Source organism: Gavia stellata, chromosome 29 (genome assembly GCF_030936135.1).
Source record: "Gavia stellata isolate bGavSte3 chromosome 29, bGavSte3.hap2, whole genome shotgun sequence".
Classification (NCBI taxonomy): domain Eukaryota; kingdom Metazoa; phylum Chordata; class Aves; order Gaviiformes; family Gaviidae; genus Gavia; species Gavia stellata.
The window spans coordinates 3,447,886-3,469,998 of NC_082622.1; the positions used below are offsets into that span (position 1 = coordinate 3,447,886).

The following is a 22,113-nucleotide window of genomic DNA, read 5'->3' on the forward strand; positions in this document are numbered from 1 at the left end:
TCAAGGCCTGAGGCTTTGCTCTCTCCTCGTGAATGTGAATAAAATCTTCGCTCTCGACCTTCTCTCTGCTCTTCCTGTACATCTCGTACAGATGCTGGCGTTGGTGGGCAGGGATGCCAGGAGCCCTTGGGGACTTTTTCTCTGCTGCTGTTGTCTTCTGCTGGCTACTGGGAATAAAACCATGAGGGGTTTGGGGAGAAATTTTACTGGGCACCAAGTCACATTTTAACTTTGGGGGGTTTTTTTTGTTGAGAGAGAGAGAGGGGACTTTGTCTGCCTCTGAAATTCAAACCAGTTTTTAAATCTCAGTGAAGGCATTGGTTTGCCTCTTTTAGTGGAAAGAAGGAATATTTTTCTCTTGTTTTCTGTGTGGAATTGGGAAGGATTTCTTTCCAGTTTGGAAGCTGGTGCTTAAATCCTGTCTCTTCCCTGTATGTTCTCCTCTGCCCCCTCTTTGGGAAAAGCCAGGATTTTAGTCTTGGAACTGGAAAGCCCTTGACTGGGCTTGCAGGGAAGTGAATAACGGAGTGTGGTTTGTTAGTAATGTGTGCATACTCCATGCAGGAGTTCAGACAGCTTGGCTGTACTTGGTGCCTGAGGAACTGGAGCTCTGGAAGGAAGGGGTGTGCGATGCGACCCAGCAGACCCGGAGGCTGGGCTTGGTGGAAGTGTGAGGAGGTGCCCTGGAGCACAGCTCCTCTGGGGAGGTCGGGAGCCCGAGTGTCGCATGAGGCGTGGGTGTTCAGGTGGACTCGCTGAGGCCACATCAGAGAGTGGAGGGCCAGACACCACCAGGCACTGGCTCTTAAACGTGACGCCGTCTTGCGGTGAAGGCTTCTGCCTGTGGGTTCTGTCTGCCTTGAAAGCAATCTTCCCCGGCGGTGGGGCAAGCAGAGGATGGAGCTGGTGAGACCCAGGCCATGTGGCAAGGGAGCTGGCCTCTGTCAGCGCTCAGAGGGCCGGCTGGATCGGAAAGGGGAGAGATTCTGTTCCCAGCCGTGTTTGTTGCCCTAGGATTTTGCTGTCTGGTGGAAAATGTGCTGGTCGTGGCTGTGGTTGTTAGTGACAGCTTTTGAGGAGCTCTGCTGCTGGCTTTCTCTGGCTGCCACATCTTGAACCGATGGAGTTGTCTGTGTGCACTGACGGGGGAAACCTTGCTGTGAAGAGCCCTCCCTGGAGGGCTCTAGATAAATCCCTCTGTGCTTCTGGTTTCTGTTGGTTTCTTTCTTTTTTTCTCCTTTGATTTTTCTTAATTTTAAACCATTCTGACCACCTGTCTCTTGTTTCTTTGGTCTGTTCTTTTCTTATTTTGAAGGTCTTGGAAAAATGTTCTCAGACTCTCCTGTGCTCTAAGTTTGTTACAGTCCCAGATGCTTTGATGTTACCGTGCAGCATTTCAGTGTGTGTTGTGCTGTAAAATAATGGCTCCTTAATCTCTTGCATTTTTGCTGTATTTAATTTTGCTGTATTTTGAATTGGATAACAATATATTCTCTTCTGCTGACTGTTGTGCTACCGTTTATTTCTCCTCTGGACTTGGGACAGGGGCAGAGGGGAGGGAAGCGGAGTCTGGCATCGTGTTCAGGCCCTGAAGAGGTGGCACCAGCCCTCAGCCGGCAGGAGAGAGGAAGGTTGCTGCCATGAGACACAAGCTAAGCAAAGCCTGGCGTAGAAGTGCTTGCTCCGTTGCCCGTCTCTCGGTGCCCGCGGTGTTGCACTTGTGCCGTTTTTCCGTGCTACGCGACCCACGAAGGAACAGAGCAGAGCTGCCTCTTCCCTCTTCGCTGCTGGTGGGATGAGTAACGGGGGCAGGAGGGCGACTGACTTTGACTTGCAGTTGTATTTTGGTCCCAAACTGTGTATATACACTTTTCTATGTTCCCTTTTTTGTGGTAACTAAGATGACTATTTTCATTAGAGAAGTTATATGGAAAGAGGAAAGTCATGTCTCAATAAAAGCCAAACCCTGGACCGTGTCTGCTTGTTCCATCTCTGAGCAATGCCTGTTGAGCGAGGCCTGGTCAGCACGCCGTTAGCGAGCCCGGGCTCTGCGGCCCTGAGGAGGGCTTCTCCCCGGGCAGCGCAGCGGCAGCGGGGGGCTGCTCCCGTTCCCCTCCCGGCTGGAACCAAACCAGGAGCTCTTCCTGGCGCTGCTGGAAAGCAGCTTTGCTCTTTCCCCCCAGCGGCGCTGGGGCAGCCCGGCCTTCCCCGGCCTTCCCCGGCCTTCCCCGGCCTCCGTCCGAGGCCGGGCCGGGGCCGAGCCCCCTCCCCGCCCCGGTGCTCGGGCCGCCGGGGGCCGCGCTGGGCCGAGCACGTGCAGCGCCCCCTGGCGCGCAGGCGGTGGGCGAGGGCGCGGCGCAGCCATGGCGCACGGTGGCGGCCGCTGCTGCTGCGGGAAGGCGGCGGCCGGGCGAGGCCCGGGGGCTCTACCGGCGGCATCGACCGGCAGCGGCTGCAGTGCCTCAACGAGCGCCGCGAGGGCAGCGGCGCGCTCGCCTTCCGTGCTTGGGAGGAGCGCGGCGACCGCGCCCAGAGGGGCCGGGCCGGGGCGGGGCCTGCAGCGGCGCCGCCGCCTGAGGAGAGCCGGGCGGCGGGAGGGGGTGCGGGAGCGAGCGGGGCGTTGTGGGTGTCCGCCTCGGCCCTGAGCCCCTCCGAGGTTGCCCGCAGCACCGGTGCCTGCGCAGCCGGGGCCGGCCCTCACCTGCTCGTCTCTCTCCCCAGTTCGTCGAAAGCGACGCTGATGAGGAGCTTCTCTTTAACACCCCATAAGTTCTTTCCCCGAGCTCCTTTGGGATGGTTTTGGCTGCTGGCAGGGCTCGTTCCTCGCCTTTGTGTTGCCGGGAAAGGGGAACCTCGCGTCGCTCATGACAAAGGGTGGAAAATGAAGCGCTAAAGTCCTGACCCTTTGAAATGGAGCCCCTGCACCCAGCTCCAGCCTAGCTGGGGGTGAAGCGATGAGGGGGTCTCGTTCCTTTTCTCACTCTCTCAGCCAAGACCAGAGCAGGGTTTAAGCGGTGGGGCCCCAAAACGGAGCTGAGGGACTGCTGAGGAGTCAGTTCCAGGCGGTCTTGGGCTCCGTGGTGCTGAGAGCACGCGCACGACTTCCAATACTGGCTCAGCACGCTGTGCCCAGAGAATTAGTGCTCCTGTTTCCTGACCCTTGTGTCAGCGTGGGCCAATAACTGCTTGTCTGGGTTTCTTGGGCATTGTCCGTCTCGGGGCACTCTTTGCACAGGCTGACTCTTTCTCCAGTAACCTTGCGGTGTGACGTTGTTTCTTTCTCGGTTGATCCTTTGCAGTTTTGCAAGGGGAGGGAGAGGTGGTGAGCATTGACACGCTGTTACTAGCCAGGATAGTGACTTCAACCCTTGAAACCCTTCCCCAGCAGAAAGGTCCCGTGACCTATTCTCTTTTCATTTCTGATCCCTTTTCAGCCATATCCTTGCAAGTGTTAGTGTTTCTAGGCATGACTTTAGTTGCCTTTGCATTGCCTTGATAGCTTGTGTATCTCCTGAGCACCTTCCTCTGTCAGACAATGGCTTTGGGCTCTTCTGCCATAACTGTTTCCAGTACAGTTCTGGAGCAGCGACAGCTTTACCCTGTCAGCAGGACAAATCCACGGCACCTCTGGGTGCTCTCCAGACGTTAACACCAGTTCCAGTCTTCGCTTTTCTTGCCTTGTCCTTTTAAACATTTTGTCAGTAATGTGAAAGAAAAATATTTGCCCGCTCTTGTGTACAACTCTCTATTACCTTGCTGAAAGGTGTGGCGTATTACTATTTTTGGGGGTGAAAATCGGGCAGCTGGCATAGAACTGTATGAGTGAAGCTCTGGACGCTGCCGTAACGGTTTGGAAACGGTCTCTTTTTTTTTCCAGCAGAGAAGGTGCAAACTCTGCTGCAGGACTGAAGGAAGAAAGAGGGTAAGGGAAACCCCACAAGAGAGCATCTTCCCGGAGACGATGGGGCCAGGCTGTGCTGTGGTCATTTGATGTTAACGTCTGTTGTTGGCATTGTCGTGGCCTGGCCGACTTCTTTTAGAAAAAGAAAGCAACCCACCCGTACTGAACAGAACTTTATTGGAGCTGGAACTAAGTGAAGTTTTAGCGGTTTCTGTCTTGTGGCTGATTGACTGAAGCTCTGCACTGCGCTGGGGTGTTTCAGAGGAGCTTTCTCGTATGTATTTCATCTGGTGTCTAGCGACACACAAGCCTTGTATTTTCTCTCTTCTAGCTGGCTGCCTTTTTCTCATAGGACTTGTAGGATCTCAGTTACTTCTGAGATGAGCTGCCAGATTTGCGTCTGCTGGGCTGATTTCAGCTGAAGGCAGCGCGGTGTACTGCATCCGCTCCATCCCCTAGGAAATACAGATGAGTCCAGGTTCTTCAGCCTCGCTGCATTGGAGGCTTTTTTATTTTTTTCCCCCAACAGTTGAGGTAGGTGATGGAGCACATCACCTGTCCCAGATCCCATAGATCTCTCAGATCTTGAAGAGCATCTACAAATCTTCCTTCCCTCCGTGTCTAGCTTGCAAACCTTCAGAAAGGACTCTTAATGTTCTTTCTCCCCTCCTCTCAACAAGTGATGCCATTCTCAGCACCACCTCCTGCGAGTCACAAGCTTCCGAGTCCTTTCTTCCACTTGCTGTGCAACAGAGTTGTGTGTCTCTGTTCCTGATGCTTTAAGCCAAAGTTCAGTTGCAGTCCTGTGTGAAGAAAGCATTCCTATTTGAGTGCGGTTTAAGATTCTCAGGGGGGCCCTCGTAGGCAAAGAGGCGATAATTTCTTTACAGTTGGCCCTCGTGTTCGGCTTCTCAGGAGCTGGATTTGGAGCAAGACAGCGGCTGTCTGCAACTTGGGTCTTTCTAAGCAGCTCTCATGCAGTGCGGAATTGTCTTCCTTTCTGATCGCGGTATGTGGGTCAGTATGACGAGCCTGAACACTTCCCTTCTTGTCTCTGCTGCTGCTGAAAAGTCTGAAGAGGCTGAGTTGCCCATCACAGTTGACATTCTTGTGGTGAGAGCTGTGAAATCTCTCACCCTTTCGTCGTGTCTGTCAAGTCACAGGATAACCGTTTGCCACTGTTTGGGCGCGTTGCCTCGGTCACCTGCTACAGCCTGATGTCACAGGCACGATTGTGACGAGGTTCTAGAAATCCCAGGCACGGGGAAGGAGCGTGTCAGAGCAAGTGTGAAGCCAGGGAGGACAGTTTGTCACCCTCAGTTCTTCCAAAAGCTTAACACTTGGCTGCGATATGGGAGTCGGAGCAGTTCCTAACTCGTCAAATCGCGTTCAAGAAAAGGGGATTTCAGGGAGCTTAAAAAATTCCGAGGGGAAGCGCAAAGTCTCCGAGGTGGACAAAAAATGGATGGGCTTTTCCTCCAGTTTCGGGGAGCGGGAAGCGGAGGATGAATTTGAACAACCTACCATGTCCTTTGAGTCGTACCTCAGCTACGACCAGCCCCAGAAAAAGAAGAAGAAAGTGGTCAAAGCCTCTGGGTCAGCTGGGGAGAAAGACCAACGGCACAGCAACCAGAACGGCTCCAAGGCCAGTACCAACAGCTCAAGCTCCAGTCGCAAAAGTCCAAGCCACAAGCGCCCCAGTGAGAAAAAGGCAGAGAAGGAACTACCGGAGCCCCCTAAACCAAAGAGGGTAAGGTTTTGAAGATCTGCAGGTGAACAAAGAAGGTGGGATCAGCTGCTCTCAGTCCTCTGCCAGCTGGGGCTTCTTAGTTTTCCCCTTGGAGGTGCTGGGCTCTGTTCTGCATCGGGTTGTGCTTGCGGTGTCTCATTGGCATTGAGGTCTGTGACTCTGGGTTCCTGCTGGGAGACACCACGTGTTTCCTATGCCCTGCGCCGCAGGCATGGCTTTGTGCTGTTAGAGTGGAACTCTGCTGGAAGAGAGGGTCAAGAGGCAGGGGAAAAAGGAAATGCAATAGGCAAAACCCCATTTCTTCAAAAAAATGTGGGTGCCGGGTTGTGTATATACCTAGGGACTCATGTGTAAAGCCTTGACTGCTCAATCTTTTTACCCAACTTTGCGACACTTTGCTCTTCACAAACTGCTGTTGGAAGCTCAGCAGCCTTTGAAAATCCTGCTTTGCCATTCATTCCACTAAGTGCCTCGTATCAAAGCTTTAGGTTTCCCTCAGTTTGTGAGGCTCTCCTCTCCGCCACCACTGTGGAGTTTTTTGCAGGAGGAGGCCTTTAGCACTGAACCTCGGAGGCGAAAGATGTGGAGGGCTCTTACTGGAGGGTGCTGAGTGATTCAGATCCCAAATTTTGGCTCCTTTGTATTGACAGCCTAGACAGAGCCACAGGAACGTGGCACAAGTGCAGGCTCCCTCTGAGGCTGTTTCCTGGTGCAAGATGATCAGCACCGAATGTCTTATTCAAAATGTCAAACAAAACACAGTTCCGTGCTGTTTGTACGCTGGCACGGGGTAACGTTCTCCTGTATTCTCAGCTTACTTGCCTGGACATCCTCTCCTTCCAGATAGTTTTAGATGTGGTACCAACGTTACCAGACATCCCACTGCCACCGATCCAGGCCAACTACCGCCCTCTTCCTTCGATCGAGTCCAGTACGTGCTCCCCGAGGAAAAGGAAAGGTACGTTGGGCACGAAAATAGGTCTGAAAAGGGCTCCAGCCACCGTTTGTGCGAGGGAGTGGCTGCTGCCTGGGTTGAAGTCCTTCTCTTGGGCTCTGCTGTCTTGCCTCTGATGCCCAGAGCCCCGCTTTTCAGAAAGAGGTGGCTTCTTTCCCACGTGCTCCAGCAGAACTGAGGAAGAGCCTTTGCTGACTTTTCCTGAGGCTTGGGCTTTGGACTTGCCCTTCCTGAACTAGGTTGCAGGTCTCTCGGGGAAGACTTGGACCTTTAGGTTGCCCCTGGGTGACTCTGATTTGTGTCTGCTGTGCCATTCATCAGGGTGGGCTCTTCTTTTCCCTGTTCCCTTCTCACTCCGTGTCTTTCCCTTTACAGCACTGTCCTCTCCACTTGAAGAGAGCGAAGGAGGTTTTACAGGCCGCCGCTTGAATTCAAAGATGCAAGTCTATTCAGGCTCCAAAACTGCCTACCTCCCAAAGATGATGTCTCTCTATGAGCAATGTATCAGAGTCCTCAGAAACAACATTGACTGTAAGTCCCTTTCCTCATCTGTCTCAAAGTCACTTTGCCACGCAGATAACCCTGAAATCTTGGTAACTTCTTTGTATATATCCCAGCAGCATCTGGCGTGGAGCGTGTGAACAGCTGCCCCTTGCCACAAGGCAAGCTAACTAAGACGGGGCAGATCTCGCTGAAAGCTCGGGTGCTGCAGGAATCGGCACCCAGCACGCTTTCAGGGAGGGCTAAAGCACTGGAAATAGTGGTTAACAGAGCCTTGCGCAGGCACTTTGTAACTTGGAGGCGCTGGTGCCTGATGACCCACTAGAGCTATTGCACCTACGGCTCCTTTCTCCTTCCCCTCGTGCTGTGTAGTGGCGTGCAGCACTGCAGTTTCTTCCACTGCGTTTCAGGGTATCAAGCCCTGGCCTTGGCAAGGAAGGAGCAGGATAAATACTCTGTGCATCTTGCTTCTCTCTAGCAATCTATGGAGTGGGTGGTGCCACTTTCTCGGCGCTGGAGCCAGTGTTGGAGAGATGCACCCCAGAGCAGCTGTATCGCATTGAGGAACGAAATCCTGTGAGTTCCTGGGCCTGGGGAAGGGATGGCGACATGCGGGAGTGGCGTTCTGTCCTCACTTGCAATAGCAGAATAGTAAAGAACAACGCTCTTCACAACGAGAGGTGGCTTTGGCTAGTCCTGAGTCCCTGGATTTGCCACCTGCCCGTCTCTGGCTGCAAGCTGGCCCCTGAGCTGTCTTGTCCTCTGTGGTATTCCAGTGACACCGGCGCTAGCTGGTGCTGAGGGAGAGGGGAGAGAAGGTGTCAGGAGGGATCCCAGCTTACATGTGGGTTTGCCTCAGGTCCTCATTGAGGATACAGATCAACTGTGGCACAATCACTGCCTCCGAGACTTCAAGAACGAGAAGCCGGAAGCGTTTGAGTCCTGGCGGGAGATGTACCTTCGCCTTCACAACGCACGAGAGCAGCGGCTGCTCACGTTGGTACACAACATCAGCTCAGCTCAGGCCAACAAACCCAAAGGTAAAGGGGGGCTGAATGATCAGAGACGGGTCTGGGAATGCTGCCTAGGGGATGTCTTTGTGGGGGGAAGGTCTTTTGGAGTGGCTGCTTTAAACCTAGTCCAGTTTATTTGCTGCTTAGCTCTCTGTTCTTTATGTGGTGGCCTTTGCTTAATGGCCCAGCAGGCTCTCGATTCCACCCATAGCCTTGCTGATGCAGACTAGACAGAGCAAGATTTTACAGCAAGAACGTGTCGGGCTGCAGAGGCACCTCCTGTTCTAGAGTGGCTTCTCCATGCTGGGGTTGAAGAAAACCCGGGTGCGGGGAAGCATTCCTGCTCTTTTGGTGAACGTAATGAGAACTCCTGCCCTGACGAGTCTGATTCCTCACAGCCCATGTTGTGACTGCAAGAGGTTCAGACCTTCGGGAGGAGGCTGTCGCCAGAGCTTTGGAATGGACGGACTGGGGGGATTTGGTTGGAGCTTGCTGTACTCAGACAAGCCCTGAGGAGCCTCCTTTAGAGTAAGCTGGATCTAAGCACTGTTTCCCTCTGGCCTCCCACAGGTCGAGTGGCTCAAATGGCGTTTGTGGACGGTGCCCCAAAGCCCCCTCGGGACGTACAAAGGAGACAAGAGAAGTTTGGGACTGGAGGACCTCTTCTGCCAGAGAAGACCAAGTGAGTGTTTCTCAGTAGCGCTTGCTGTTCAGGGCCTCTTTTCCCGTGGGCTCCTGCCAGCTTCGCCCTGAAGCTCCGCGTCCTGGCAGGAAAAGATTCTGTGTGTGCGGGAGGTCCTTTGGCAGTGAAACTTGGGACTGTAATAGCCTCTTTCTCGCTGGGAAGTGTGGAGATCCGGGTCGCTGCTGGTTCCATGTGGTGTCAGCCATGCTGCTGTTAACAAAGGTGGCTTGTGCCTGACGAATTGCATCAAAGCACAGTGACTCCTTTCCTGAAATGTCTGTCCCGTCCCTGTTTCAGAATAAAACCAGTCCTGTACCCGGCTAGCAAAAGCCACACTCGTGTGAGTGAGGAGCAGTCCTATGACGGGCCCAGCACCAGCAGTGCCCATTCTGTCCCGTCTTCTGCTAGCACCTTCTCCTCCTACAACCCCAGGAAACCACCAGTGAAGAGTAAGTACAAAGCGCAGAAGATCCGTGTGGTCTCCCAGAGCTCCTCCTTTACGAACGCTCTCTGCTCTACCAGTCTCTGACTGCTGCTTTAATGTGTGGGATTTCTTTGTTTGATTTGGGTTTTTTCTCTTTCTGTGTTGCAGAAGCTGCGCCCTTGATGGCAAAGACTATCAAAGCTTTCAAAAACAGGTTCTCTCGGAGATAAGTTTGCTGTGCAGACCTGGGACTTTCCCTCTGGTGGGGGAATGGCACTGAAGGGGGAGAAGGGACCCAAACAGCCCTTTGCTTTGGACTCTTTGGAGGCTGCAGCTGCCGGGAGAAGCTTCGATCTGCACAAGACGACAGCACAATCTTTCGTCTTTTCTTCTGGTCCCTTCTTCAGTGTCAAGCCCCCGCTCTTTTCCCCCTGCCCTTAACATCCTCTTTCTGGCTCTGTCATCCGTCACAAGAAGGGTGGACAGAATCTCCCGACGTGACAAAATGTGAAGTCTTGGCACCTGCTGCAAGTGGAAGATCCAGAGACTATTTCCTGTGGAACCTCTTAATAAATTATTAAATGGTTTTAATTAATATCTTGCCCCTCTATCCCGCTGGTGTTATTCATGTGGCTCCCTGGAGTCTCCTCCCTCCCAATCCAGCACACGGGCCAGCCTCGCTGTGACTGGAGCTGCCAGGAATCCCTCCATCTGCGTGGACGCTGGCTGTCACGGGAGTCCTTCCTTGTGCTCTCGTACCTGCTGGGCACAACAGCAGTTGTGTACAGCTCTCTATTGCCTTGCTGAAAGGTGTGGCGTATTACTATTTTTGGGGGTGAAAATCGGGCAGCTGGCATAGAACTGTACGAGTGAAGCTCTGGACGCTGCCGTAACGGTTTGGAAACGGTCTTTTTTTTTTCCAGCAGAGAAGGTGCAAACTCTGCTGCAGGACTGAAGGAAGAAAGAGGGTAAGGGAAACCCCAACAAGAGAGCATCTTCCCGGAGACGATGGGGCCAGGCTGTGCTGTGGTCATTTGATGTTAACGTCTGTTGTTGGCATTGTCGTGGCCTGGCCGACTTCTTTTAGAAAAAGAAAGCAACCCACCCGTACTGAACAGAACTTTATTGGAGCTGGAACTAAGTGAAGTTTTAGCGGTTTCTGTCTTGTGGCTGATTGACTGAAGCTCTGCACTGCGCTGGGGTGTTTCAGAGGAGCTTTCTCGTATGTATTTCATCTGGTGTCTAGCGACACACAAGCCTTGTATTTTCTCTCTTCTAGCTGGCTGCCTTTTTCTCATAGGACTTGTAGGATCTCAGTTACTTCTGAGATGAGCTGCCAGATTTGCGTCTGCTGGGCTGATTTCAGCTGAAGGCAGCGCGGTGTACTGCATCCGCTCCATCCCCTAGGAAATACAGATGAGTCCAGGTTCTTCAGCCTCGCTGCATTGGAGGCTTTTTTATTTTTTTCCCCCAACAGTTGAGGTAGGTGATGGAGCACATCACCTGTCCCAGATCCCATAGATCTCTCAGATCTTGAAGAGCATCTACAAATCTTCCTTCCCTCCGTGTCTAGCTTGCAAACCTTCAGAAAGGACTCTTAATGTTCTTTCTCCCCTCCTCTCAACAAGTGATGCCATTCTCAGCACCACCTCCTGCGAGTCACAAGCTTCCGAGTCCTTTCTTCCACTTGCTGTGCAACAGAGTTGTGTGTCTCTGTTCCTGATGCTTTAAGCCAAAGTTCAGTTGCAGTCCTGTGTGAAGAAAGCATTCCAATTTGAGTGCGGTTTAAGATTCTCAGCGGGGCCCTCATAGGCAAAGAGGCGATAATTTCTTTACAGTTGGCCCTCGTGTTCGGCTTCTCAGGAGCTGGATTTGGAGCAAGACAGCGGCTGTCTGCAACTTGGGTCTTTCTAAGCAGCTCTCATGCAGTGCGGAATTGTCTTCCTTTCTGATCGCGGTATGTGGGTCAGTATGACGAGCCTGAACACTTCCCTTCTTGTCTCTGCTGCTGCTGAAAAGTCTGAAGAGGCTGAGTTGCCCATCACAGTTGACATTCTTGTGGTGAGAGCTGTGAAATCTCTCACCCTTTCGTCGTGTCTGTCAAGTCACAGGATAACCGTTTGCCACTGTTTGGGCGCGTTGCCTCGGTCACCTGCTACAGCCTGATGTCACAGGCACGATTGTGATGAGGTTCTAGAAATCCCAGGCACGGGGAAGGAGCGTGTCAGAGCAAGTGTGAAGCCAGGGAGGACAGTTTGTCACCCTCAGTTCTTCCAAAAGCTTAACACTTGGCTGCGATATGGGAGTCGGAGCAGTTCCTAACTCGTCAAATCGCGTTCAAGAAAAGGGGATTTCAGGGAGCTTAAAAAATTCCGAGGGGAAGCGCAAAGTCTCCGAGGTGGACAAAAAATGGATGGGCTTTTCCTCCAGTTTCGGGGAGCGGGAAGCGGAGGATGAATTTGAACAACCTACCATGTCCTTTGAGTCGTACCTCAGCTACGACCAGCCCCAGAAAAAGAAGAAGAAAGTGGTCAAAGCCTCTGGGTCAGCTGGGGAGAAAGACCAACGGCACAGCAACCAGAACGGCTCCAAGGCCAGTACCAACAGCTCAAGCTCCAGTCGCAAAAGTCCAAGCCACAAGCGCCCCAGTGAGAAAAAGGCAGAGAAGGAACTATCGGAGCCCCCTAAACCAAAGAGGGTAAGGTTTTGAAGATCTGCAGGTGAACAAAGAAGGTGGGATCAGCTGCTCTCAGTCCTCTGCCAGCTGGGGCTTCTTAGTTTTCCCCTTGGAGGTGCTGGGCTCTGTTCTGCATCGGGTTGTGCTTGCGGTGTCTCATTGGCATTGAGGTCTGTGACTCTGGGTTCCTGCTGGGAGACACCACGTGTTTCCTATGCCCTGTGCCACAGGCATGGCTTTGTGCTGTTAGAGTGGAAGTCTGCTGGAAGAGGGGGTCAAGAGGCAGGGGAAAAAGGAAATGCAATAGGCAAAACCCCATTTCTTCAAAAAAATGTGGGTGCCGGGTTGTGTATATACCTAGGGACTCATGTGTAAAGCCTTGACTGCTCAATCTTTTTACCCAACTTTGCGACACTTTGCTCTTCACAAACTGGTGTTAGAAGCTCAGCAGCCTTTGAAAATCCTGCTTTGCCATTCATTCCACTAAGTGCCTTGTATCAAAGCTTTACGTTTCCCTCAGTTTGTGAGGCTCTCCTCTCCGCCACCACTGTGGAGTTTTTTGCAGGAGGAGGCCTTTAGCACTGAACCTCGGAGGCGAAAGATGTGGAGGGCTCTTACTGGAGGGTGCTGAGTGATTCAGATCCCAAATTTTGGCTCCTTTGTATTGACAGCCTAGACAGAGCCACAGGAACGTGGCACAAGTGCAGGCTCCCTCTGAGGCTGTTTCCTGGTGCAAGATGATCAGCACTGAATGTCTTATTCAAAATGTCAAACAAAACGCAGTTCCGTGCTGTTTGTACGCTGGCACGGGGTAACGTTCTCCTGTATTCTCAGCTTACTTGCCTGGACATCCTCTCCTTCCAGGTACTTTTGGATGTGGTACCAACGTTACCAGACATCCCACTGCCGCCGATCCAAGCCAACTACCTCCCTCTTCCTTCGATCGAGTCCAGTACGTGCTCCCAGAGGAAAAGGAAAGGTACGTTGGGCAGGAAAATAGGTCTGAAAAGGGCTCCAGCCACCGTTTGTGCGAGGGAGTGGCTGCTGCCTGGGTTGAAGTCCTTCTCTTGGGCTCTGCTGTCTTGCCTCTGATGCCCAGAGCCCCGCTTTTCAGAAAGAGGTGGCTTCTTTCCCACGCGCTCCAGCAGAAATGAGGAAGAGCCTTTGCTGACTTTTCCTGAGGCTTGGGCTTTGGACTTGCCCTTCCTGAACTAGGTTGCAGGTCTCTCGGGGAAGACTTGGACCTTTAGGTTGCCCCTGGGTGACTCTGATTTGTGTCTGCTGTGCCATTCATCAGGGTGGGCTCTTCTTTTCCCTGTTCCCTTCTCACTCCGTGTCTTTCCCTTTACAGCACTGTCCTCGCCACTTGAAGAGAGCGAAGGAGGTTTTACAGGCCGCCGCTTGAATTCAAAGATGCAAGTCTATTCAGGCTCCAAAACTGCCTACCTCCCAAAGATGATGTCTCTCTATGAGCAATGTATCAGAGTCCTCAGAAACAACATTGACTGTAAGTCCCTTTCCTCATCTGTCTCAAAGTCACTTTGCCACGCAGATAACCCTGAAATCTTGGTAACTTCTTTGTATATATCCCAGCAGCATCTGGCGTGGAGCGTGTGAACAGCTGCCCCTTGCCACAAGGCAAGCTAACTAAGACGGGGCAGATCTCGCTGAAAGCTCGGGTGCTGCAGGAATCGGCACCCAGCACGCTTTCAGGGAGGGCTAAAGCACTGGAAATAGTGGTTAACAGAGCCTTGCGCAGGCACTTTGTAACTTGGAGGCGCTGGTGCCTGATGACCCACTAGAGCTATTGCACCTACGGCTCCTTTCTCCTTCCCCTCGTGCTGTGTAGTGGCGTGCAGCACTGCAGTTTCTTCCACTGCGTTTCAGGGTATCAAGCCCTGGCCTTGGCAAGGAAGGAGCAGGATAAATACTCTGTGCGTCTTGCTTCTCTCTAGCGATATATGAAGTGGGTGGTGTCCCTTTCTCGGCGCTGGAGCCAGTGTTGGAGAGATGCACCCCAGAGCAGCTGTATCGCATTGAGGAACGAAATCCTGTGAGTTCCTGGGCCTGGGGAAGGGATGGCGACATGCGGGAGTGGCGTTCTGTCCTCACTTGCAATAGCAGAATAGTAAAGAACAACGCTCTTCACAACGAGAGGTGGCTTTGGCTAGTCCTGAGTCCCTGGATTTGCCACCTGCCCGTCTCTGGCTGCAAGCTGGCCCCTGAGCTGTCTTGTCCTCTGTGGTATTCCAGTGACACCGGCGCTAGCTGGTGCTGAGGGAGAGGGGAGAGAAGGTGTCAGGAGGGATCCCAGCTTACATGTGGGTTTGCCTCAGGTCCTCATTGAGGATACAGATCAACTGTGGCACAATCACTGCCTCCGAGACTTCAAGAACGAGAAGCCGGAAGCGTTTGAGTCCTGGCGGGAGATGTACCTTCGCCTTCACAACGCACGAGAGCAGCGGCTGCTCACGTTGGTACACAACATCAGCTCAGCTCAGGCCAACAAACCCAAAGGTAAAGGGGGGCTGAATGATCAGAGACGGGTCTGGGAGTGCTGCCTAGGGGATGTCTTTGTGGGGGGAAGGTCTTTCGGAGTGGCTGCTTTAAACCTAGTCCAGTTTATTTGCTGCTTAGCTCTCTGTTCTTTATGTGGTGGCCTTTGCTTAATGGCCCAGCAGGCTCACGATTCCACCCATAGCCTTGCTGATGCAGACTAGACAGAGCAAGATTTTACAGCAAGAACGTGTCGGGCTGCAGAGGCACCTCCTGTTCTAGAGTGGCTTCTCCATGCTGGGGTTGAAGAAAACCCGGGTGCGGGGAAGCATTCCTGCTCTTTTGGTGAACGTAATGAGAACTCCTGCCCTGACGAGTCTGATTCCTCACAGCCCATGTTGTGACTGCAAGAGGTTCAGACCTTCGGGAGGAGGCTGTCGCCAGAGCTTTGGAATGGACGGACTGGGGGGATTTGGTTGGAGCTTGCTGTACTCAGACAAGCCCTGAGGAGCCTCCTTTAGAGTAAGCTGGATCTAAGCACTGTTTCCCTCTGGCCTCCCACAGGTCGAGTGGCTCAAATGGCGTTTGTGGACGGTGCCCCAAAGCCCCCTCGGGACGTACAAAGGAGACAAGAGAAGTTTGGGACTGGAGGACCTCTTCTGCCAGAGAAGACCAAGTGAGTGTTTCTCAGTAGCGCTTGCTGTTCAGGGCCTCTTTTCCCGTGGGCTCCTGCCAGCTTCGCCCCGAAGCTCCGCGTCCTGGCAGGAAAAGATTCTGTGTGTGCGGGAGGTCCTTTGGCAGTGAAACTTGGGACTGTAATAGCCTCTTTCTCGCTGGGAAGTGTGGAGATCCGGGTCGCTGCTGGTTCCATGTGGTGTCAGCCATGCTGCTGTTAACAAAGGTGGCTTGTGCCTGACAAATTGCATCAAAGCACAGTGACTCCTTTCCTGAAATGTCTGTCCCGCCCCTGTTTCAGAATAAAACCAGTCCTGTACCCGGCTAGCAAAAGCCACACTCGTGTGAGTGAGGAGCAGTCCTATGACGGGCCCAGCACCAGCAGTGCCCATTCTGTCCCGTCTTCTGCTAGCACCTTCTCCTCCTACAACCCCAGGAAACCACCAGTGAAGAGTAAGTACAAAGCGCAGAAGATCCGTGTGGTCTCCCAGAGCTCCTCCTTTACGAACGCTCTCTGCTCTACCAGTCTCTGACTGCTGCTTTAATGTGTGGGATTTCTTTGTTTGATTTGGGTTTTTTCTCTTTCTGTGTTGCAGAAGCTGCGCCCTTGATGGCAAAGACTATCAAAGCTTTCAAAAACAGGTTCTCTCGGAGATAAGTTTGCAGTGCAGACCTGGGACTTTCCCTCTGGTGGGGGAATGGCACTGAAGGGGGAGAAGGGACCCAAACAGCCCTTTGCTTTGGACTCTTTGGAGGCTGCAGCTGCCGGGAGAAGCTTCGATCTGCACAAGACGACAGCACAATCTTTCGTCTTTTCTTCTGGTCCCTTCTTCAGTGTCAAGCCCCCGCTCTTTTCCCCCTGCCCTTAACATCCTCTTTCTGGCTCTGTCATCCGTCACAAGAAGGGTGGACAGAATCTCCCGACGTGACAAAATGTGAAGTCTTGGCACCTGCTGCAAGTGGAAGATCCAGAGACTATTTCCTGTGGAACCTCTTAATAAATTATTAAATGGTTTTAATTAATATCTTGCCCCTCTATCCCGCTGGTGTTATTCATGTGGCTCCCCGGAGTCTCCTCCCTCCCAATCCAGCACACGGGCCAGCCTCGCTGTGACTGGAGCTGCCAGGAATCCCTCCATCTGCGTGGACGCTGGCTGTCACGGGAGTCCTTCCTTGTGCTCTCGTACCTGCTGGGCACAACAGCAGTTGTGTACAGCTCTCTATTGCCTTGCTGAAAGGTGTGGCGTATTACTATTTTTGGGGGTGAAAATCGGGCAGCTGGCATAGAACTGTACGAGTGAAGCTCTGGACGCTGCCGTAACGGTTTGGAAACGGTCTTTTTTTTTTCCAGCAGAGAAGGTGCAAACTCTGCTGCAGGACTGAAGGAAGAAAGAGGGTAAGGGAAACCCCAACAAGAGAGCATCTTCCCGGAGACGATGGGGCCAGGCTGTGCTGTGGTCATTTGATGTTAACGTCTGTTGTTGGCATTGTCGTGGCCTGGCCGACTTCTTTTAGAAAAAGAAAGCAACCCACCCGTACTGAACAGAACTTTATTGGAGCTGGAACTAAGTGAAGTTTTAGCGGTTTCTGTCTTGTGGCTGATTGACTGAAGCTCTGCACTGCGCTGGGGTGTTTCAGAGGAGCTTTCTCGTATGTATTTCATCTGGTGTCTAGCGACACACAAGCCTTGTATTTTCTCTCTTCTAGCTGGCTGCCTTTTTCTCATAGGACTTGTAGGATCTCAGTTACTTCTGAGATGAGCTGCCAGATTTGCGTCTGCTGGGCTGATTTCAGCTGAAGGCAGCGCGGTGTACTGCATCCGCTCCATCCCCTAGGAAATACAGATGAGTCCAGGTTCTTCAGCCTCGCTGCATTGGAGGCTTTTTTATTTTTTTCCCCCAACAGTTGAGGTAGGTGATGGAGCACATCACCTGTCCCAGATCCCATAGATCTCTCAGATCTTGAAGAGCATCTACAAATCTTCCTTCCCTCCGTGTCTAGCTTGCAAACCTTCAGAAAGGACTCTTAATGTTCTTTCTCCCCTCCTCTCAACAAGTGATGCCATTCTCAGCACCACCTCCTGCGAGTCACAAGCTTCCGAGTCCTTTCTTCCACTTGCTGTGCAACAGAGTTGTGTGTCTCTGTTCCTGATGCTTTAAGCCAAAGTTCAGTTGCAGTCCTGTGTGAAGAAAGCATTCCAATTTGAGTGCGGTTTAAGATTCTCAGCGGGGCCCTCATAGGCAAAGAGGCGATAATTTCTTTACAGTTGGCCCTCGTGTTCGGCTTCTCAGGAGCTGGATTTGGAGCAAGACAGCGGCTGTCTGCAACTTGGGTCTTTCTAAGCAGCTCTCATGCAGTGCGGAATTGTCTTCCTTTCTGATCGCGGTATGTGGGTCAGTATGACGAGCCTGAACACTTCCCTTCTTGTCTCTGCTGCTGCTGAAAAGTCTGAAGAGGCTGAGTTGCCCATCACAGTTGACATTCTTGTGGTGAGAGCTGTGAAATCTCTCACCCTTTCGTCGTGTCTGTCAAGTCACAGGATAACCGTTTGCCACTGTTTGGGCGCGTTGCCTCGGTCACCTGCTACAGCCTGATGTCACAGGCACGATTGTGATGAGGTTCTAGAAATCCCAGGCACGGGGAAGGAGCGTGTCAGAGCAAGTGTGAAGCCAGGGAGGACAGTTTGTCACCCTCAGTTCTTCCAAAAGCTTAACACTTGGCTGCGATATGGGAGTCGGAGCAGTTCCTAACTCGTCAAATCGCGTTCAAGAAAAGGGGATTTCAGGGAGCTTAAAAAATTCCGAGGGGAAGCGCAAAGTCTCCGAGGTGGACAAAAAATGGATGGGCTTTTCCTCCAGTTTCGGGGAGCGGGAAGCGGAGGATGAATTTGAACAACCTACCATGTCCTTTGAGTCGTACCTCAGCTACGACCAGCCCCAGAAAAAGAAGAAGAAAGTGGTCAAAGCCTCTGGGTCAGCTGGGGAGAAAGACCAACGGCACAGCAACCAGAACGGCTCCAAGGCCAGTACCAACAGCTCAAGCTCCAGTCGCAAAAGTCCAAGCCACAAGCGCCCCAGTGAGAAAAAGGCAGAGAAGGAACTACCGGAGCCCCCTAAACCAAAGAGGGTAAGGTTTTGAAGATCTGCAGGTGAACAAAGAAGGTGGGATCAGCTGCTCTCAGTCCTCTGCCAGCTGGGGCTTCTTAGTTTTCCCCTTGGAGGTGCTGGGCTCTGTTCTGCATCGGGTTGTGCTTGCGGTGTCTCATTGGCATTGAGGTCTGTGACTCTGGGTTCCTGCTGGGAGACACCACGTGTTTCCTATGCCCTGTGCCGCAGGCATGGCTTTGTGCTGTTAGAGTGGAAGTCTGCTGGAAGAGGGGGTCAAGAGGCAGGGGAAAAAGGAAATGCAATAGGCAAAACCCCATTTCTTCAAAAAAATGTGGGTGCCGGGTTGTGTATATACCTAGGGACTCATGTGTAAAGCCTTGACTGCTCAATCTTTTTACCCAACTTTGCGACACTTTGCTCTTCACAAACTGGTGTTAGAAGCTCAGCAGCCTTTGAAAATCCTGCTTTGCCATTCATTCCACTAAGTGCCTTGTATCAAAGCTTTACGTTTCCCTCAGTTTGTGAGGCTCTCCTCTCCGCCACCACTGTGGAGTTTTTTGCAGGAGGAGGCCTTTAGCACTGAACCTCGGAGGCGAAAGATGTGGAGGGCTCTTACTGGAGGGTGCTGAGTGATTCAGATCCCAAATTTTGGCTCCTTTGTATTGACAGCCTAGACAGAGCCACAGGAACGTGGCACAAGTGCAGGCTCCCTCTGAGGCTGTTTCCTGGTGCAAGATGATCAGCACTGAATGTCTTATTCAAAATGTCAAACAAAACGCAGTTCCGTGCTGTTTGTACGCTGGCACGGGGTAACGTTCTCCTGTATTCTCAGCTTACTTGCCTGGACATCCTCTCCTTCCAGGTACTTTTGGATGTGGTACCAACGTTACCAGACATCCCACTGCCGCCGATCCAAGCCAACTACCTCCCTCTTCCTTCGATCGAGTCCAGTACGTGCTCCCAGAGGAAAAGGAAAGGTACGTTGGGCAGGAAAATAGGTCTGAAAAGGGCTCCAGCCACCGTTTGTGCGAGGGAGTGGCTGCTGCCTGGGTTGAAGTCCTTCTCTTGGGCTCTGCTGTCTTGCCTCTGATGCCCAGAGCCCCGCTTTTCAGAAAGAGGTGGCTTCTTTCCCACGCGCTCCAGCAGAAATGAGGAAGAGCCTTTGCTGACTTTTCCTGAGGCTTGGGCTTTGGACTTGCCCTTCCTGAACTAGGTTGCAGGTCTCTCGGGGAAGACTTGGACCTTTAGGTTGCCCCTGGGTGACTCTGATTTGTGTCTGCTGTGCCATTCATCAGGGTGGGCTCTTCTTTTCCCTGTTCCCTTCTCACTCCGTGTCTTTCCCTTTACAGCACTGTCCTCGCCACTTGAAGAGAGCGAAGGAGGTTTTACAGGCCGCCGCTTGAATTCAAAGATGCAAGTCTATTCAGGCTCCAAAACTGCCTACCTCCCAAAGATGATGTCTCTCTATGAGCAATGTATCAGAGTCCTCAGAAACAACATTGACTGTAAGTCCCTTTCCTCATCTGTCTCAAAGTCACTTTGCCACGCAGATAACCCTGAAATCTTGGTAACTTCTTTGTATATATCCCAGCAGCATCTGGCGTGGAGCGTGTGAACAGCTGCCCCTTGCCACAAGGCAAGCTAACTAAGACGGGGCAGATCTCGCTGAAAGCTCGGGTGCTGCAGGAATCGGCACCCAGCACGCTTTCAGGGAGGGCTAAAGCACTGGAAATAGTGGTTAACAGAGCCTTGCGCAGGCACTTTGTAACTTGGAGGCGCTGGTGCCTGATGACCCACTAGAGCTATTGCACCTACGGCTCCTTTCTCCTTCCCCTCGTGCTGTGTAGTGGCGTGCAGCACTGCAGTTTCTTCCACTGCGTTTCAGGGTATCAAGCCCTGGCCTTGGCAAGGAAGGAGCAGGATAAATACTCTGTGCGTCTTGCTTCTCTCTAGCGATATATGAAGTGGGTGGTGTCCCTTTCTCGGCGCTGGAGCCAGTGTTGGAGAGATGCACCCCAGAGCAGCTGTATCGCATTGAGGAACGAAATCCTGTGAGTTCCTGGGCCTGGGGAAGGGATGGCGACATGCGGGAGTGGCGTTCTGTCCTCACTTGCAATAGCAGAATAGTAAAGAACAACGCTCTTCACAACGAGAGGTGGCTTTGGCTAGTCCTGAGTCCCTGGATTTGCCACCTGCCCGTCTCTGGCTGCAAGCTGGCCCCTGAGCTGTCTTGTCCTCTGTGGTATTCCAGTGACACCGGCGCTAGCTGGTGCTGAGGGAGAGGGGAGAGAAGGTGTCAGGAGGGATCCCAGCTTACATGTGGGTTTGCCTCAGGTCCTCATTGAGGATACAGATCAACTGTGGCACAATCACTGCCTCCGAGACTTCAAGAACGAGAAGCCGGAAGCGTTTGAGTCCTGGCGGGAGATGTACCTTCGCCTTCACAACGCACGAGAGCAGCGGCTGCTCACGTTGGTACACAACATCAGCTCAGCTCAGGCCAACAAACCCAAAGGTAAAGGGGGGCTGAATGATCAGAGACGGGTCTGGGAGTGCTGCCTAGGGGATGTCTTTGTGGGGGGAAGGTCTTTCGGAGTGGCTGCTTTAAACCTAGTCCAGTTTATTTGCTGCTTAGCTCTCTGTTCTTTATGTGGTGGCCTTTGCTTAATGGCCCAGCAGGCTCACGATTCCACCCATAGCCTTGCTGATGCAGACTAGACAGAGCAAGATTTTACAGCAAGAACGTGTCGGGCTGCAGAGGCACCTCCTGTTCTAGAGTGGCTTCTCCATGCTGGGGTTGAAGAAAACCCGGGTGCGGGGAAGCATTCCTGCTCTTTTGGTGAACGTAATGAGAACTCCTGCCCTGACGAGTCTGATTCCTCACAGCCCATGTTGTGACTGCAAGAGGTTCAGACCTTCGGGAGGAGGCTGTCGCCAGAGCTTTGGAATGGACGGACTGGGGGGATTTGGTTGGAGCTTGCTGTACTCAGACAAGCCCTGAGGAGCCTCCTTTAGAGTAAGCTGGATCTAAGCACTGTTTCCCTCTGGCCTCCCACAGGTCGAGTGGCTCAAATGGCGTTTGTGGACGGTGCCCCAAAGCCCCCTCGGGACGTACAAAGGAGACAAGAGAAGTTTGGGACTGGAGGACCTCTTCTGCCAGAGAAGACCAAGTGAGTGTTTCTCAGTAGCGCTTGCTGTTCAGGGCCTCTTTTCCCGTGGGCTCCTGCCAGCTTCGCCCCGAAGCTCCGCGTCCTGGCAGGAAAAGATTCTGTGTGTGCGGGAGGTCCTTTGGCAGTGAAACTTGGGACTGTAATAGCCTCTTTCTCGCTGGGAAGTGTGGAGATCCGGGTCGCTGCTGGTTCCATGTGGTGTCAGCCATGCTGCTGTTAACAAAGGTGGCTTGTGCCTGACAAATTGCATCAAAGCACAGTGACTCCTTTCCTGAAATGTCTGTCCCGCCCCTGTTTCAGAATAAAACCAGTCCTGTACCCGGCTAGCAAAAGCCACACTCGTGTGAGTGAGGAGCAGTCCTATGACGGGCCCAGCACCAGCAGTGCCCATTCTGTCCCGTCTTCTGCTAGCACCTTCTCCTCCTACAACCCCAGGAAACCACCAGTGAAGAGTAAGTACAAAGCGCAGAAGATCCGTGTGGTCTCCCAGAGCTCCTCCTTTACGAACGCTCTCTGCTCTACCAGTCTCTGACTGCTGCTTTAATGTGTGGGATTTCTTTGTTTGATTTGGGTTTTTTCTCTTTCTGTGTTGCAGAAGCTGCGCCCTTGATGGCAAAGACTATCAAAGCTTTCAAAAACAGGTTCTCTCGGAGATAAGTTTGCAGTGCAGACCTGGGACTTTCCCTCTGGTGGGGGAATGGCACTGAAGGGGGAGAAGGGACCCAAACAGCCCTTTGCTTTGGACTCTTTGGAGGCTGC

General features: G+C 52.6%; 3 protein-coding genes across 3 annotated transcripts; all 3 read left to right on the forward strand.

Moving 5' to 3' along the window:
* The first annotated feature begins 5,252 nt into the window (after positions 1-5,252).
* Positions 5,253-9,459, forward strand: LOC132319601 (elongin-A-like). The gene is made up of 8 exons (XM_059830652.1): positions 5,253-5,651; positions 6,495-6,609; positions 6,982-7,137; positions 7,586-7,683; positions 7,967-8,147; positions 8,691-8,802; positions 9,103-9,254; positions 9,398-9,459. Exons 1-8 carry the CDS (start codon positions 5,253-5,255, stop codon positions 9,457-9,459), a joined length of 1,275 nt encoding a protein of 424 aa, XP_059686635.1.
* A 2,069-nt stretch (positions 9,460-11,528) lies between these two features.
* Positions 11,529-15,757, forward strand: LOC132319602 (elongin-A-like). Its single transcript, XM_059830653.1, has 8 exons — positions 11,529-11,927; positions 12,771-12,885; positions 13,258-13,413; positions 13,862-13,959; positions 14,243-14,423; positions 14,967-15,078; positions 15,379-15,530; positions 15,674-15,757. The coding sequence occupies exons 1-8, from the start codon at positions 11,529-11,531 to the stop codon at positions 15,733-15,735; spliced, it is 1,275 nt and encodes a 424-aa protein (XP_059686636.1). The 3' UTR covers positions 15,736-15,757.
* A 2,047-nt stretch (positions 15,758-17,804) lies between these two features.
* Positions 17,805-22,033, forward strand: LOC132319603 (elongin-A-like). Its single transcript, XM_059830654.1, has 8 exons — positions 17,805-18,203; positions 19,047-19,161; positions 19,534-19,689; positions 20,138-20,235; positions 20,519-20,699; positions 21,243-21,354; positions 21,655-21,806; positions 21,950-22,033. Exons 1-8 carry the CDS (start codon positions 17,805-17,807, stop codon positions 22,009-22,011), a joined length of 1,275 nt encoding a protein of 424 aa, XP_059686637.1. The 3' UTR covers positions 22,012-22,033.
* Positions 22,034-22,113: the final 80 nt, after the last annotated feature.

Bases quoted from the DNA above. Each gene is read 5' to 3' on its own strand.
- LOC132319603 (XM_059830654.1), top strand. From the start codon at position 17,805: ATGGGAGTCGGAGCAGTTCCTAACTCGTCAAATCGCGTTCAAGAAAAG. The intron at 19,162-19,533 runs GTACGTTGGGCA...TTCCCTTTACAG, and splicing joins CTCCCAGAGGAAAAGGAAAG to CACTGTCCTCGCCACTTGAA. The intron at 20,700-21,242 runs GTAAAGGGGGGC...GGCCTCCCACAG, and splicing joins TCAGGCCAACAAACCCAAAG to GTCGAGTGGCTCAAATGGCG.
- LOC132319602 (XM_059830653.1), top strand. From the start codon at position 11,529: ATGGGAGTCGGAGCAGTTCCTAACTCGTCAAATCGCGTTCAAGAAAAG. The intron at 12,886-13,257 runs GTACGTTGGGCA...TTCCCTTTACAG, and splicing joins CTCCCAGAGGAAAAGGAAAG to CACTGTCCTCGCCACTTGAA. The intron at 14,424-14,966 runs GTAAAGGGGGGC...GGCCTCCCACAG, and splicing joins TCAGGCCAACAAACCCAAAG to GTCGAGTGGCTCAAATGGCG.
- LOC132319601 (XM_059830652.1), top strand. From the start codon at position 5,253: ATGGGAGTCGGAGCAGTTCCTAACTCGTCAAATCGCGTTCAAGAAAAG. The intron at 5,652-6,494 runs GTAAGGTTTTGA...CTCTCCTTCCAG, and splicing joins AGCCCCCTAAACCAAAGAGG to ATAGTTTTAGATGTGGTACC. The intron at 9,255-9,397 runs GTAAGTACAAAG...TCTGTGTTGCAG, and splicing joins CAGGAAACCACCAGTGAAGA to AAGCTGCGCCCTTGATGGCA.